A 14650-nucleotide genomic window follows, 5' to 3' on the forward strand; every position below is an offset into this window, starting at 1 on the left:
CCCGCCCCTCCCAGCAGCTCAAGAATGGGCGTGGCCTACGACGGAAGCTCCGCCCCCACCCGTACCATAGAGATGTGGCGTTGTCACGGCAACGCGCGGGGGCGTTGCCATGGGAACGGGCGGGCGGGTCCCGGGGATGCTCCGCGCCCGCCCCGGGGCCGCTCCCGGCCGGCTCTGAGGGTCGCGGCCGGGATGAGCCGCCCCCGCTGCCTGGCCCCGCTGCGGGAGCGGCCCGGTCCTCCAGGCTCCCAGCATGCCCCGCTCTCCCGCCCGCCTCTCCGGTCGGGGCACATGCTCGGTGCGTGGGGCCGGCCCGGTTTCCTCCCGGCCTCGTCAGCAGCGCGGGGCCTCCCGGTACCCCCGGCACCGCCGACATGGCCCCCCCGACAGGTACCGGCGGGATGGGGCACACGGGGAGCGCGGGGACACCGGGGAGAGGGCGGGGGCGGAGCGGCGGAGGGGAGAGGGATGGGGGGCGGCAGGACGGGGCCGGGGGCGGCAGGACGGGGCCGGGGTCACCCCCTCAGGCCTGGCGGGGTCACCTCTGTGCCCCGCGGGGCAGCGCACGGCCGTGTCCCCGAGCAGGGCGCAGCCTTGGCAGCTGGCGGGGCACGGGGTCGGGTTTCGGTGAAGCGTTTATCGGCGCCGGGAGAGCGAGGCGCTCCCGGGGGGCGATCCCAGCGCCCTGGAATGCTGTCCCCGCCGCTGTCCCTTAGGGAATGTCGTGGACAGCCAGGCCCCGCGGCCCCTGGGCTGCCAGCTGCGCTGGGACCTGACGGCCGAGCAGATCGAGGCCATGGCCGCCGAGCTCACCGAGAGCACCAAGCTCGTGTACGACCGCGTGGGAGCCCAGGAGCGCGGGGAGGTCTCCTACGAGAACACGCTGAAGGCCTTGGCGGACGTGGAGGTGGAATACACAGGTGGGGAAGGGCCAGGGGTGGGATACAGGAACACAGAGGTGGGGAAGGGCCAGGGGTGGGATACAGGAATACACAGGTGGGGAAGGGCCAGGGGTGGGATACAGGAATACAGGGGTGGGGAAGGGCATAGAGGTGGGATACCCAGGTGGGGACAGATGTGGAGGTGGGATACAGAGATGGGGAAGGGCCAGGGGTGGGATACAGGAATACAGAGGTGGGGAAGGGCCAGGAGGTGGGATACAGGAATACAGAGGAGGGGAAGGGCATAGAGGTAGATTACACAGGTGGGGGCAGATGTGGAGGTGGGATACAGAGGTGGGGAAGGGCATAGAGGTGGCATACCCAGGTGGGGACAGATGTGGAGGTGGAATACACAGCTGGGGACAGATGTGAAGGTGGGATACAGAGGTGGGGAAGGGCCAGGGGGTGGGATACAGGAATACAGAGGTGGGGAAGGGCATAGAGGTAGATTACACAGGTGGGGGCAGATGTGGAGGTGGGATACACGGGTGGGGATGGGCGTGGAGGTGGAACACAGGAATACAGAGGTGGGGATGTGGAGGTGTAATACACAGCTGGAGATGGAATACAGAGGTTGGGAAGGGTCAGGGGGTGGGATACACAGCTGGGGGCAGATGTAGAGGTGGGATATACAGGTGGGGAAGGGCCAGACGGTGGGATACAGGAATACAGAGGTGGGGAAGGGCATAGAGGTGGGATACCCAGGTGGGGACAGATGTGGAGGGGGGATACAGAGATGGGGAAGGGTTAGGGGGTGGGATACAGGAGTACAGAGGTGGGGAAGGGCATAGAAGTGGAGTACACAGGTGGGGACAGATGTGGAGGTGGAATACACAGCTGGAGACAGATGTGGAGGTGGAATACAGAGATGGGGAAGGGCCAGGGGTGGGATACAGGAATACAGAGGTGGAGAAGGGCCAGGGGGTGGGATACATGGGTGGGGATGGGTGTGGAGGTGGAACACAGGAATACAGAGGTGGGGACAGATGTGGAGGTGGAATACAAGGGTGGGAATGGGTGTGGAGGTGGAATACACAGGTGGGGATGGGTGTGGAATACACAGCTGGAGACAGATGTGGAGGTGGAATACATAGGTGGGGATATATGTGGTGATGGAATACACAGCTGGGGACAGATGTGGAGGTGGAACACACAGCTGGGGACGGGCCAGGGGGTGTGACACACAGGCCAGGGGGAGCTGTTCCTGCTGGCAGGGATGGGGTACTGGGGAGCAATCCCTCCCAGGAAGGTGGGGTGAGGCATTCACGTTCTCTGAACACACAGAGAGATGTAATTCTCTCTCTCAGGTTTTTGCTGGAGGAGCACAGGGATCAAAACAATTTTTGTCTCATTTGCTGCTGCCATGTTTTGGAACATGTGGAATGTGTTGAAAGGTTATTTACCTGAAAGGATTTGCTTGATTAGATTCTAGTGTGAGCGTTTTGTTTTCTTAACCAATCTCTACAAGCTGTGTCCTGATGGTGGTCAGGAGACAGGAGATTTTTTTGAGTGCTTCTACAGTTTCAGTTTAGAGCAGTATAAAAAAATATATAAATATAAATATACATATATATATTAAAAGTATATATGTATATATGAACCAGTCTCTACAAGCTGTGTCCTGGCAGTGGTCAGGAGACAGTCAGGAGATTTTTTTGAGTGCTTCTACAGTTTCAGTTTAGAGCAGTATAAAAAAATATATAAATATAAATATACATATATATATTAAAAGTATATATGTATATATATAGTATAAAATAACATAGTATCACAAATTAATTAATTAGCTTTCTGATATCAATTTAGAGCAGTATAAAAAAACTATATAAATATAAATATACATATATATATTAAAAGTATATATGTATATATATAGTATAAAATAACATAGTATCACAAATTAATTAATTAGCTTTCTGATATCATACAGTCAGAAGCATCATTCTTCCCTTCAACGAGAGGTCACCTAATTTTACAATTTAGTAAATGTAGTGGGAGGCTCTGAGCTTGCCCAGAGCAGCTGCCCCATCCCTGGAAGGGTCCAAGGCCAGCTTGGAGCCACCTGGGCCAGTGGGAGATGTCCCTGCCCATAGCAGGGCTGAGCTTTGAGGTCTCTTCCAACCCATTCCACCATTATTAAGACTTTTAGATTATTTTTTTTTTTAGCTCTGTGCTGTCACCTGCTTTTCTCTCCCCGTGGCTGCCAGCAGAATGTTGGTTTTATTCCCAGTTAATGTTTATACAGCGAGGAACCAGCACAAAGAACAGATTTGGAAAAGCAAATTAACCCAAGGGCAGCCCTGTGGCAGCAGGAGCAGCCGTGTTCCCAAGGCTGTCCTGGCTTTCATGTGTCACCAGTGGGAACAAACATAGAAAAGATCCAAGAAACTCTCACCTCCTTCCTCAGTTTTCCCTGGGGCAGTAGGCAAATGTCTCTCCATGTGCCTTGTTTCCTGCTGGGATTTTTTTGGGAGAGTCAATCCGCTGTGATTTTTTTTTTTTGGAGAGTCAGTCCTGCTGGGATTTTTTTTGGAGAATAAATCCTGCTGGGATTTTTTGGAAGAGTAAATCCTGCTGGGATTTTTGGGAGAGTCAATCCCGCTGGGATTTTTTGGGAGAATAAATCCTGCTGGGATTTTTTGGGAGAGTAAATCCTGCTGGGATTTTTTGGGAGAGTCAATCCCGCTGGGATTTTTTGGGAGAATAAATCCTGCTGGGATTTTTTGGGAGAGTAAATCCTGCTGTGAGTTTTTTGGGGGAGTAAATCCTGCTGTGATTTTTTGGAAGAGTCAGTCCTGCTGTGATTTTTTTTTTGAGAATAAATCCCCTTGGGATTTTTTTGGGGGGAATAAATCCCGCTGGGATTTTTTTGGGGTGAGTAGCACGACGTGATGGCACCAAACCTGTGCAGTTCTGGTGGCTTTCTGGATGATTATTTGCAGCAGGGTGACAATTCAGGTGGCCCCTCCTCGTGGCACCTGGGCTGCTCCCTGTGCTCGAGCTGTCCCACCTGTCTGGGGCAGGGAGCAGCCTCATCTTCCTCCTCTCCCTCTTCTTTTTTTCCTAAAATAATAGGGAAAAAAAATAATTCCTCCTGCTCAGCAGGAGGAATGTTCACCTCAGCAGGACTGTCAGCACTTCCCTGGCTGAGCTGCCTGTTCAGCTCCTCCTGGGGGGGAATCCAGGTGCCTGGAGAGCACCTGGAGTGCTGTTCCTGGAGCTCCTGCAGGGATAGCAGCAGGGAATGTTCTCCCTGTTTTCCTCCGTGGAATTGCTTCAGGACAGGGTGCACCTGGAGAGAGGTGGCTTTTGGGGAAGTGTCTGTAGGAAGGGATTGTCCCACTTTGAGCTTTAAAGGAGGCAGGGAACGCTGCTGCCATCAGGAATCATGGAATTGCTCCAGCTGGAAGGGAGCGTCGAGCCCTGCACAGGACTCCCCAAACCTCCTGTGCTGCCCCAGCTGGGGCAGAGCTGTTGGGAGCTCACAGGCACAGAATTCCCATGGATTTTAGGAGGGCTGTGGTGGGAATCCAGCGGGTGGATGTGCTGGGCAGCAGGGAAAGGACCAAAGAGAGGGGGAGCCGCATCCCACCCCTCCCCTGCTGTGGGAAAGGCTCTGGGGCTGCCAGCCTGGCTCTGGGCGTGCACGGGGACGTGGAGCCATCATCCCTGTCCCTTTTTCTCCTCCCAGTCCGTAGGAACATGCTGGACTTCCCCCAGCACGTGTCCCCCTGCAAGGCCATCCGCGCCGCCAGCACCGAGGCCGACAAGAAGCTCTCGGAGTTCGACGTGGAGATGAGCATGAGGCAGGACGTGTACCAGAGGATTGTGTGGCTCCAGGTGTGTCCCCTGCCACCCAGGCAGGGGTTGGAACCCCCTGGAATTCCAGCAAATCCTTTTTCTTCATCCCAGAGTTAAAAAGGGAGGGATGCAGGAGTGGGGCGGGAGCGCGGTGTGGTCGCGGCGGAGTGGTGCAGCTGTAGTGAGGGGTGGGAAATTTGGGATTGAGGGCTCTGCCCCCCACTCAGAGCCTTGGTCACACCTTTGCTGAGGGGCTGGTGGTAAATCCAACCCACCTCAGTGGTGATGCCCCCAAAAGTGCCCCCCAAAATGCTGACATGGCACAAAGGTGAGGTGTTTAAAGCAATCTGGGAGGAGCCCCTGCCCCGAGGTGACACAGGAACCTCTGCACCAAACCAGAGCCTTCCCTGGGGCTTTTCCTTCTGCTGCTGGCTCTCTGGTGTTCCCAGAGCTCCCACTGGGAAGCAGCTTCCTGCAGCTCCCTGAGGAGCAGGGATTTTTTTGTTTTCCAGGAGAAAGCAGAGAGTGCTTCCCTGAGGCCCGAGGCAAAGAGGTACCTGGAGAGGCTGATCAAGCTGGGGAAAAGGAACGGGCTCCACCTCCCTGAGGAGACACAGGAGGTGAGAGCACAGAATCCCAGGATGGTTTGGGCTAAAGGGACCTGAAAGCCCATCTTCCACTATCCCAGGTTGCTCCAAGCTGGCCTTGGACACTTCCAGGGAAGGAGCAGCCACAGCTCCTCTGGGAAATCTGTGCCAGGGCCTCTGCACCCTCACAGGAAGGAATTTTTTCCTAATATCTCATCTAATCTTTCTTCCTGTCAGTCTGAATCCATTGTCTCTTGTCCCTGTCACAGGGAGAGGAGCCCTGGCAGGGCTCAGGGCAGGGTCTGAGGCTCAGGTTTGGGTTTTGCCCCGAGTTCTGGTGATTTTGGGAGATGTCTCCAGCTCCCCCTTTTTCCTTTTTGTTGAAAGGGTGATGTTAACGAAGTGGGAGTTGAGGAATTCCTGGGGAGGTGAAATTGGGGAATTAGCACCAAATTCCCACGTGCCAAAGGCTGGAGTTGGGCTGAGGGGGCTGAGCTGTTCAGAGGCCTCCCTCTCTTACCATGCACCAGCAGAGGAGCTCAAAACGGGGTTAAAACCAGAAGAAAATGTGAAATAAGGAGAGGGGAGGTTGTTAGTGCAGCACCTGCAGCTCCTGAGGCAGCAGGGAACAGGCAGGACCTTGCTGAGGCTGCTGAACCCTGCCAGGTGTGACCCCAGGGAGCCTTTCTGGGCTTTTTTGGTGCACAATTAATGCTGGCTCACCATCATTAATTGTGCACCTTTGTGCTGGCTCAGAGCCAAGGCCAGGCTCAGTGCTGGCAGCTCAGCAGGGTGGGGACAGCCTGAGTGCACCCCCCAGATCTGACTTCTCTCTGATTTTTTGCGTTTTGAAGAAAATCAAAGCTATCAAGAAAAAGCTGAGCGTGCTGTGCATCGACTTCAACAAGAACCTCAACGAGGACACCACCTTCCTGCCCTTCTCCAGAGAGGAATTAGGTATGGAATGCCTGCACTGACTGATCCCAGAGCATTCCTGGAGAATCCTGGGCTCACCCCCAGCCCCTGCCTGCTCTTTTCCCAGGGGGGCTCCCTGAGGATTTCCTGAACTCCCTGGAGAAGACAGAGGATGGGAAGCTGAAGGTCACCCTGAAGTACCCACACTACTTCCCCCTGCTGAAGAAGTGCTACGTGCCCGAGACCAGGAGGAAGGTGGAGGAGATGTTCAACTCCAGGTGCAAAGAGGTCGGTGGGACTGAGCAGGGCACGCAGGGGGTCTCCCCTGGGATTTGTGTTTCTTTCCACACTTCTCCTCTGTGTTCTCTCTGCCTTGCAGGAGAACTGCCTGATCCTGAAGGAGCTGGTGGACCTGAGGGCTCAGAAGGCCAATCTGCTGGGCTTCAGCACCCACGCTGACTTTGTGCTGGAGATGAACATGGCCAAGAGCAGCCGGACGGTGGCCACGTTCCTGGGTACGTCCTGGGGCCGAGCAGGGCCGTCCTGGGCCGGGTGTGCTGCTCTGATCCCTGATCCTAACCCTGCCTGGCTTCCCCAGATGAGCTGGCCCAGAAGCTGAAGCCCCTGGGGGAGAAGGAGAGGGCAGTGATCCTGGACCTGAAGAAGAAGGAGTGCGAGAAGCGCGGGCTGGAGTTCGACAACCGCATCAACGCCTGGGACATGCGCTACTACATGAACCAGGTGGAGGAGACCAAGTACAGCGTGGACCAGAACCTGCTCAAGGAGTATTTCCCCATGCAGGTGGTCACCACGGGCCTCCTGGCCATCTACCAGGAGCTGCTGGGCCTCACCTTCCACCTGGAGGAGAAGGCTCAGGTGTGGCACGAGGACGTGCAGCTCTACACGGTGAAGGACGCGTCCTCTGGGGAGACCATCGGGAAGTTCTACCTGGATCTGTACCCACGGTGAGGCCTGGGAAATCCAGGAGCAGGGCTGGGGCAGGGGTGCAGAGCCTGAGGAGGAGGAGGAGGAGGAGGAGATTCCTGCTCCCAGCTGTGTGGAGTGGAGGAAGCGCCATGTGCTGGGGCAGGGATGTCATTGAGGGGTCACCAGGGGGGTCACTGGGGGCTCCTCTGAGGATCACAGTGGGGGAGGCCGTGGCTGTGTCTGGCTTTTGGAAGGATCCCTGAGCCTCCCGTCCCTCCCCAGGGAGGGGAAGTACGGACACGCCGCCTGCTTCGGCCTCCAGCCCGGCTGCCTCTTGCCGGACTCCAGCCGCCAAATCTCGGTGGCCGCCATGGTGGCCAATTTCACCAAGCCCACGCCGGACGCCCCTTCCCTGCTGCAGCACGACGAGGTGGAGACCTACTTCCATGAATTTGGGCACGTCATGCACCAGCTGTGCTCTCAGGTGAGGCCTCCCTGTGCTGCCACAGGGCATGCCGTTGCCCCCATCCCGTTTTCCTGTGGAATTCCGAGCTGGCCGTGTCCCCCAGGCGGAGTTTGCCATGTTCAGCGGGACACACGTGGAGCGGGACTTCGTGGAGGCCCCGTCCCAGATGTTGGAGAACTGGGTGTGGGAGAAGGAGCCGCTGCTGCGCATGTCCAGGCACTACAAGACAGGGAGCCCCATCCCGGATGAGCTGCTGGAGAAACTCATTAAATCCCGGCAGGCAAACACAGGTGGGAGGGAATGGATGTCCCCTGGGCATGGGGATGGGAAGGGGACACTCCATGACCTGGCTGGGGACAAAAAAGGCTTTTCCTTGCTCGCCGTGGTGCTGGCGTTCTGAGGGGGTGGGGGGAAGGAACCCACAGATGTGGGAAGAGAGAAAGTGATGTGGCACGTGAAAGGGACAAAGAGGTGCCACCCACTTCAGTGGCATTCCTGTAGGCATTCCAGCCTCAGTTTCCCTCCTTGTCCTTTTGGGAACAGGGCTCTTCAACCTGCGCCAGATCGTCCTGGCCAAGGTGGACCAGGCGCTGCACACCCAGACCAAGGCTGACCCCGTGGAGGTGTTTGCCCAGCTCTGTGAAGAGGTGCTGGGTGTCCCTGCCACCCCAGGTACGCGGTGCCACCCTCCTGTCCCTCTCAGCCTGCCCTGCACACATGGCTCAGCAAGTTCCTCCCAGGTGGGGACAGTTTCTGCTGGCTCCGGGAAAAGCCTGGAAAGTTCCTCCTCTGGGTTGTGAACAGCTGAGCCAGCGCCTGCTGGGACAGCACTGGAGGGGTGGCTCAGCAAGTTCCTCCCGGGTGGGGACAGTTTCTGCTGGCTCCGGAAAAGCCTGGAAAGTTCCTCCCTTTGTCCCCTGGGTTGTGAACAGCTGAGCCAGCGCCTGCTGGGACAGCACTGGAGGGGGTTTATCCGTGGGGAGTCCCTCTTTTAACCCCTTGTGTCCCCTCAGGTACGAACATGCCGGCCACCTTCGGCCACCTGGCCGGGGGCTACGACGCCCAGTACTACGGCTACCTCTGGAGCGAGGTGTACTCCATGGACATGTTCCACACCCGCTTCAAGCAGGAGGGAATCATGAACTGCAAGGTAGGCACAGGGTTCTGAGTGTGTGACAGGGATGTGACAGCCAGGACGGGTGTCCCAGCCCTGCCCCCGTGTGTGCCCGCAGGTGGGCATGGATTACAGGAAGTGCATCCTGCATCCCGGCGGCTCCGTGGACGCGGCGGACATGCTGAGGAGGTTCTTGGGCAGGGAGCCCAAGCAGGATGCTTTCCTGGCCAGCAAGGGACTGAAGGTGGAGAGCAACTCGGTGCCTTCAGCCTGAGGTGCTGCTCGGCCCTGGCAGGGGGGGAAGCTCCTGCCCACGCACCTGCCCTCGCCTGGTTCCTGTCACCAAACGCCCCCCGGGCCACCCCTGCCTGGAGCTGCCCCTCCAGGGTCTCACTCTGAGCCTCTCCTGGGCTTTGGGAGCCAGGCTCAGCCCTGGGCCGGGGCTCTGTGGTGACACAGAGGTGACCTGTCCTTGTCACCCCGGGGCTGTGGGTCACCCCCACCAATTGGCTGAACTTTGAACCTGATTTCTGCACAAGGGTGAGTTTTGGCCTCATTTGGAGCCGGGGAGGAGGGGGAGAGGAGTTCCCAAACTTGAATCTTTGTTTTTAAATCCCTTCTCTTTTAAGAAGCCTCGTTGTTGTTGTTGTTGCCACCTTGGCTTGGTTTGTGCCCCGGGTCAGACATCTGTCACCAGGGCAGGGACAGTCCCGCTCTCCCCATCTTTGGGCAGCTCTTGGCTCTGCAGTAAAGATGGGGAGATCCCAGAGCTCAAAACAGGGAATTCACTGGAACATCCTGCCCTGAGCCCCTCGGGGACCTTCCTGCCTGGCAGGGGGACAGAGGTGGCCAGTGCAGGTGTTCCAGAACAGGGGGTTTGGGGACGTGGCCTCTGTGTGCTGCCAGATGTCCCAGGGCCATCTCAGGGTCATCCTGGGGCCACCCCAGGCCAGCCAGGGGCTCGGGCTGTGGCAGCTGAGGGTGTTGCTGTTGCTGTCAGCTCTGAGCCGAGCTGGGACAGGGCAGGGTTGTGTTTATGACTGAAAACACCGAGCTGACAGCTTCAAACAACACAAATGCCGGGATAAAAATATCCCCTGGGCTCCGTGCCAGGCCTTGAGCTGCCGGCCGGGCTGCGGCGCCACGGGGAGGGACAGCAGCCAGCCCGGGCTCTGCCACCTGCCCCGGGCTGTCCCCAGTGTGCCCCGGGACCCAGGGTGTTGTGGCACAAGGTTCCTGACCCCGAGGGCAAAGGCTGAGATTGCTCCCGGCTTGGGAAAAGTCTGGGGTGGCTTCCTTGGGGGATGAGGAGCTTCAGGGGGAGCTGGGGTTTGTGTCCCACCCCTTCCAGCCTCGGGTGTGCAATGTGTGAGGCCATTTGAGGGCTGTGGGATCCATCCCTGCCACATTGCCGTGGTTTGGGGACACCAGTGACAGCCCGAGTGCCCCAGCTCACTGCCACCATCCCACCACTGCAGGCTGTTCCTGTTCCCTGTCCTTTGTCACCGGCGCGGCTCTGGCGCTGGGACAAAGCTCCCCCCAGTGCAGACAAAGTCGCTGCTGTCACCTCCCTCCCCGAGGCCCCGCTGGTGACACGGGAAGGCCGGTGACAACCCCCGGCCCGTCCCTTCTGGGCGGGTCCGGAAGCGGCTCCTTGGTGCTTTGCTGGGGCCACCTCGAGCATCTTGTCCTTGTCCCCTCCTGTCCGTGTTTTAGGCATGGCCGGGCGGTGCCGGCCCGCGCTGCCCCTGGGTGTTTTTAGTGTCCTGTTTTACCGAGCTTTCAGCGTTTTCTCCGACTCTTCTCTCCCGAGAGAGAGAGAAGTGAAGCTGAACAGGGAAACCACGCACTTTCCTCCCTCCTTCCCAGCCCACAGCTCCATCTGTCCCCTCTCCAGTGTCCCCACTGCCCACTGGGGGTGACCTGGCACCTCTGCAGTCCCGGGACATGGAGCTGCACCTCCCCATCCCCATCCCAGGCTGGCAGGGAAGAGAGCTCCTTTTTATTTTGGGGTTTGGATTTGGGGGTTGTTTTTTCCTGTTAACAGTTTTAAGGGCAAACTGGTGTGTGTGTGTGTGTGCCGTTCGTACTGGTCACGTCCCACCCCGCTTGTTTCCATGACTGGATTTTAGACGGTTCCCAGCACTAATAAAGGTTTTCCTCCGCGGATCTTCGTGCTCGGGTCCTTTGGGGAGGGGCACTGCCACCCGCAGGGGTGACAGCGACACAGCCACACCCCCGCAGCATCCAGCACAGCCGCTCCTGTCCCACGAAGATGGGCACGGAGTGGCAGGCGCGGGGTGGCAGCCTGTGGGGTGTGAAACCCTGGGGAGCGACAGGCCGTGACCCCCCCGTGTCCCTCAGCGTCCCTGCGTGTCCCCCGCGTCGCCCAGCCCCGCACCTGGGTGAGGAAGGGGTGGCGCAGCAGCCCCGCCGGGCTGGGCCGCGCCGCGGGCTCGGGGTGCAGCATGTGGGCGATGAGGGCGCGGGCAGGGGGCGACAGCCCGGGGGGCAGCGGGTACCGGCCGCTCCGGATGCGCCGGTAGAGCTCCGAACGGCGGCGAGCCTCGAACGGGGCGTGGCCGCTCAGCGCCGTGTACCTGCGGGGGAGCGGCCGGGAGCGTCCCTGGGCTCCCTGCAGGGTCCCTGTGCTCCCTGCACGGTTCCTAGGCTCCCTGCAGGGTCCCTGGGCTCCCTGCACGGTCCCTGTGCTCCCTGCACTGTCCCTGGGCTCCCTGCACGGTCCCTGGGCTCCCTGCACTGTCCCTGGGCTCCCTGCACTGTCCTTGGGCTCGGGCTCCCTGCACGGTCCCTGGGCTCCCTGCAGGTTCCCTGTGCTCCCTGCACTGTCCCTGGGCTCCCTGCAGGGTCCCTGGGCTCACTGCAGGGTCCCTGGGCTCCCTGCAGGGTCCCTGGGCTCACTGCAGGGTCCCTGGGCTCCCTGCACTGTCCCTGGGCTCCCTGCGGGGTCCCTGTGCTCTCTGCTCTGTCCCTGGGCTCCCTGCAGGGTCTCTGTCCTTCCTCTGGCTGCTCTGTCCTCCCTCCACCCTCTCCACCCTCCTTCCAGCTCCACTGTCCTCCCTCCATCTCTCCTCATCCCACCCTCTGTCCATCTCTCCCATCCTCCCTCCATCTCCCCTCCCCTCGCCCTCTTTCCATCTCCCCTTATCCCACCTTCCATCTCCCCTCATCCTCTCTCCATATCCCCTTGCCCTCCCTCCCTCTATCTCCCCTTGCCCTCTCTCCATCTCTCCCATCCTCCCTCCATCTCCCCTCATCCTCCATCTCCCCTCTCCCCCCTCATCCTCCCGCAGCCCCTCTCACACAGCACAGCCCAGGGCCCAGATATCCGAGGGCGCCGCGTGTCCCCTGCGGTCCAGCACCTCCGGGGCCAGGTAACCGGGTGTCCCACAGAGTGCCCTGCGGGGGGGACAGCCGAGGTGACCCCCGGGGACACGGGCAGGGCCAGTCCCCCTCCCTGCAGCCCCCCGCTCACCCCCAGCGCCGCCCGGGCGGCGCCGCCCGCTGCGCCAGCCCCAGGTCCCCGATCTTCACCCGCATCCGCTCCGTCACCAAGAAGTTACCTGTGGAGGGAGGGACGCGAATGATGTCACCCTCGGCCACCCTGGGGTCACCCCTGAGTCCCCCCCAGCCCCACGCACTCAGTTTGAGGTCGCGGTGCACGAGGCCGTGGCCGTGCAGGTACTGCAGCCCCGAGAGCAGCTGCCGCAGGTAGTACCGGAGCTCCGGCTCCGTCAGGCGGCCCCGAGCCCGCAGGATGTCGGCGAGGGACTGGGGACAGAGCGACAGCGGCTGGGGACAGCGAGGAGGGACTGGGGACAATGGGGGGGATGGAGTGACAGGGGCTGGGGACAGAGCGACAGCGGCTGGGGACAGCGAGGAGGGACTGGGGACAATGGGGGGGATGGAGTGAAAGGGGCTGGGGGCAGAGTGAGGCATCAGGCTGGGCCCTGCTGAAGCCCCGACCTGAGGGTGCTCAGTTTTGGGGTTCAGGGCTCAGTTTTGGAGTGTTTAGGCTCAGTTTTGGGGTTCAGGGGCTCAGTTTTGGGGTTCAAGGGCTCGGTTTGGAGGTGTAGGGGCTCAGTTTTGGGGTGCAGAATTTCATGGTTCAAGGGCTCGGATTCAGGGTTAAAGGGCTCGGTTTTGGGATGCAGGGACTCAGTTTTGAGGTGTTTAGGCTCAGTTTCGGGGTTCAGGGGCTCGGTTTGGGGGTTTAGGGTCTCAGTTTTGGGGTGCAGAATTCCAGGGTTCAAGGGCTCGGTTTGGGGGTGTAGGGGCTCAATTTTGGGGTGCATTATTTCAGGGTTCAAGGGGTCGGTTTCGGGGTTCAAGGGCTCGGTTTCAGGGTTCAAGGGGTCGGTTTCAGGGTTCAAGGGGTCGGTTTCAGGATTCAAGGGCTCGGTTTGGGGGTGTAGGGGCTCGGTTTGGGGGTGTAGGGGCTCAATTTTGCGGTGCATTATTTCAGGGTTCAAGGGCTCAGTTTCGGGGTTCAAGGGCTCGGTTTCAGGGTTCAAGGGGTCGGTTTCGGGGTTCAAGGGCTCGGTTTCGGGGTTCAAGGGCTCGGTTTCGGGGGTCAAGGGCTCGGTTTCGGGGTTCAAGGGCTCGGTTTCGGGGTTCAAGGGCTCGGTTTCGGGGTTCAAGGGCTCGGTTTCGGGGTTCAAGGGCTCGGTTTCGGGGTTCAAGGGCTCGGTTTCAGGGTTCAAGGGGTCGGTTTCGGGGTTCAAGGGCTCGGTTTCGGGGTGCAGAGCTCACCCCCCGGCTGCAGAGCTCCAGCAGCAGGCAGAGGTGGCCGCGGTCGGCGAAGTGCCCGTGCAGGCGCACGATGTGCCGGTGGCGCAGGTGACACTGCAGCTCCCGCTCCCGCTCCACCTGCACCGACAGCAACCCCGGGGGGACCCTCGGGGACCGGGGACCCCCGGCACGCACCCACCCGGCATCCAGACACCCGGGGACCCCACGGGCACTGTCCCCTCTCCCCAGGGAGTGTCCCTCCGGACTCACCCTGTCCCCGATGCCCGGGGCAGCGAGCCGGGCTCGCGGGATGACCTTCGCCGCGTAGAGCCGGCCGCTGGTCACCTCTGTCACCTGGTAGCAGCGGCCGAAGGCGCCCTGCGAGTGACCCCGTGGGGACTGGCACCGGGGGTTGGGGTGCCCACCCAGCTGCCCCTCCCTGTGGGGCGACCGCAGCTGCTGGGGCTCAGTCCCGTGCCTCAGTTTCCCCTTCTCCAGAGAGGATGGGGTGGATCCCCCTTGGATCGGCACACCTCGGGGATCCCCCGGGGGCTGCGGGCGTGTAGCCCTCCCTGGGTGCCCAGCGGGGAGGGGGCGCTGGGCGGGCGAGGGGCAGTTCAGGGGGGGCAGTTCGGGGGGTTTACCTCTCCCAGGAGCCGTCCCCGCTTGTAGAGCGTCCCGCTGCCCTCGTCGCGGAGGTACCAGCCGGGGTGGGGGGGCTCAGCCCCTGCGCTCCCCGGGACCATCCTGCCCGCTCTGCTCGGCACCGGGGACACCCCGAGGGACACCCGCACCCCAGCACTGTAACCCCTTCAGCTCCGGGCTGCGGGTATTCATGGCGCCCAGGGGTGCTGGGTGCCCCCCCCGCACTCAACACCCACCTCTCTGCCCCCCCGAGCCCCCTCAGAAGACCCCGATCGCGAAGCGGAGACCCCCGCGGGGGTCCCGGCCCTCGGGGATGCCCAGCACCGGGGGGTCCCGGATCGGGATCCGGCCGCGCAGGGAGGTCCTGCTGCCTTTTCCCCTCCGCCGCTGGGGCTGAGGGGGTCCCGGGGGGGCGCTGATGTTGCTTTGCAGCACCTGAACCCCCCCAGGACGCCACCATTCCCCACCGCCCCCCGACCGCCGGCTCTCCGGGCCCCCAAGG

General features: G+C 60.5%; 2 protein-coding genes across 4 annotated transcripts; one reads left to right on the forward strand and one right to left on the reverse strand.

The window, feature by feature from the left end:
- Positions 1 to 111: 111 nt before the first annotated feature.
- Positions 112 to 10602, forward strand: THOP1 (thimet oligopeptidase 1). The gene is made up of 13 exons (XM_041416294.1): positions 112 to 390; positions 717 to 920; positions 4633 to 4781; positions 5255 to 5362; positions 6184 to 6286; positions 6372 to 6532; positions 6624 to 6759; positions 6843 to 7209; positions 7454 to 7655; positions 7741 to 7927; positions 8181 to 8309; positions 8651 to 8787; positions 8870 to 10602. Exons 1-13 carry the CDS (start codon positions 375 to 377, stop codon positions 9023 to 9025), a joined length of 2055 nt encoding a protein of 684 aa, XP_041272228.1. The 5' UTR covers positions 112 to 374; the 3' UTR covers positions 9026 to 10602.
- Positions 10603 to 10755: 153 nt separating this feature from the next.
- On the reverse strand, positions 10756 to 14650 carry LOC121342136 (inactive serine/threonine-protein kinase PLK5-like). Of its 3 annotated transcripts, XM_041416331.1 has the most exons (8): positions 14148 to 14650; positions 13774 to 13881; positions 13525 to 13641; positions 12414 to 12543; positions 12248 to 12335; positions 12078 to 12171; positions 11153 to 11351; positions 10756 to 11076 (listed from the first exon to the last, which is right to left on the reverse strand). In XM_041416331.1, the coding sequence occupies exons 1-8, from the start codon at positions 14247 to 14249 to the stop codon at positions 10880 to 10882; spliced, it is 1035 nt and encodes a 344-aa protein (XP_041272265.1). In that variant the 5' UTR covers positions 14250 to 14650; the 3' UTR covers positions 10756 to 10879. The 3 variants fall into 3 exon arrangements, with proteins under 3 accessions (XP_041272265.1, XP_041272273.1, XP_041272255.1); XM_041416339.1 differs by lacking the exon at positions 13774 to 13881; XM_041416321.1 differs by having other exon boundaries at positions 12076 to 12171; positions 13525 to 13881.

The sequence above is a fragment of the Onychostruthus taczanowskii genome, unplaced genomic scaffold, assembly GCF_017590055.1.
Source record: "Onychostruthus taczanowskii isolate IOZ18803 unplaced genomic scaffold, ASM1759005v1 scaffold106, whole genome shotgun sequence".
Taxonomy (NCBI): domain Eukaryota; kingdom Metazoa; phylum Chordata; class Aves; order Passeriformes; family Passeridae; genus Onychostruthus; species Onychostruthus taczanowskii.

What these genes read in the sequence shown, in the direction of transcription:
- LOC121342136 (XM_041416321.1), bottom strand. Translation starts at nt 14,249, where the DNA reads ATGGTCCCGGGGAGCGCAGGGGCTGAGCCCCCCCACCCCGGCTGGTAC. An exon ending in TGGAGCTCTGCAGCCGGGGG is followed by an intron (nt 12,544 to 13,524) that starts GTGAGCTCTGCA and finishes CTCTGTCCCCAG; the next exon opens with TCCCTCGCCGACATCCTGCG. An exon ending in TGGGCCCTGGGCTGTGCTGT is followed by an intron (nt 11,352 to 12,075) that starts GTGAGAGGGGCT and finishes GCTCCCCCGCAG; the next exon opens with GTACACGGCGCTGAGCGGCC.
- THOP1 (XM_041416294.1), top strand. An exon ending in GGGTGTCCCTGCCACCCCAG is followed by an intron (nt 8,310 to 8,650) that starts GTACGCGGTGCC and finishes GTGTCCCCTCAG; the next exon opens with GTACGAACATGCCGGCCACC. An exon ending in AGGGAATCATGAACTGCAAG is followed by an intron (nt 8,788 to 8,869) that starts GTAGGCACAGGG and finishes GTGTGCCCGCAG; the next exon opens with GTGGGCATGGATTACAGGAA.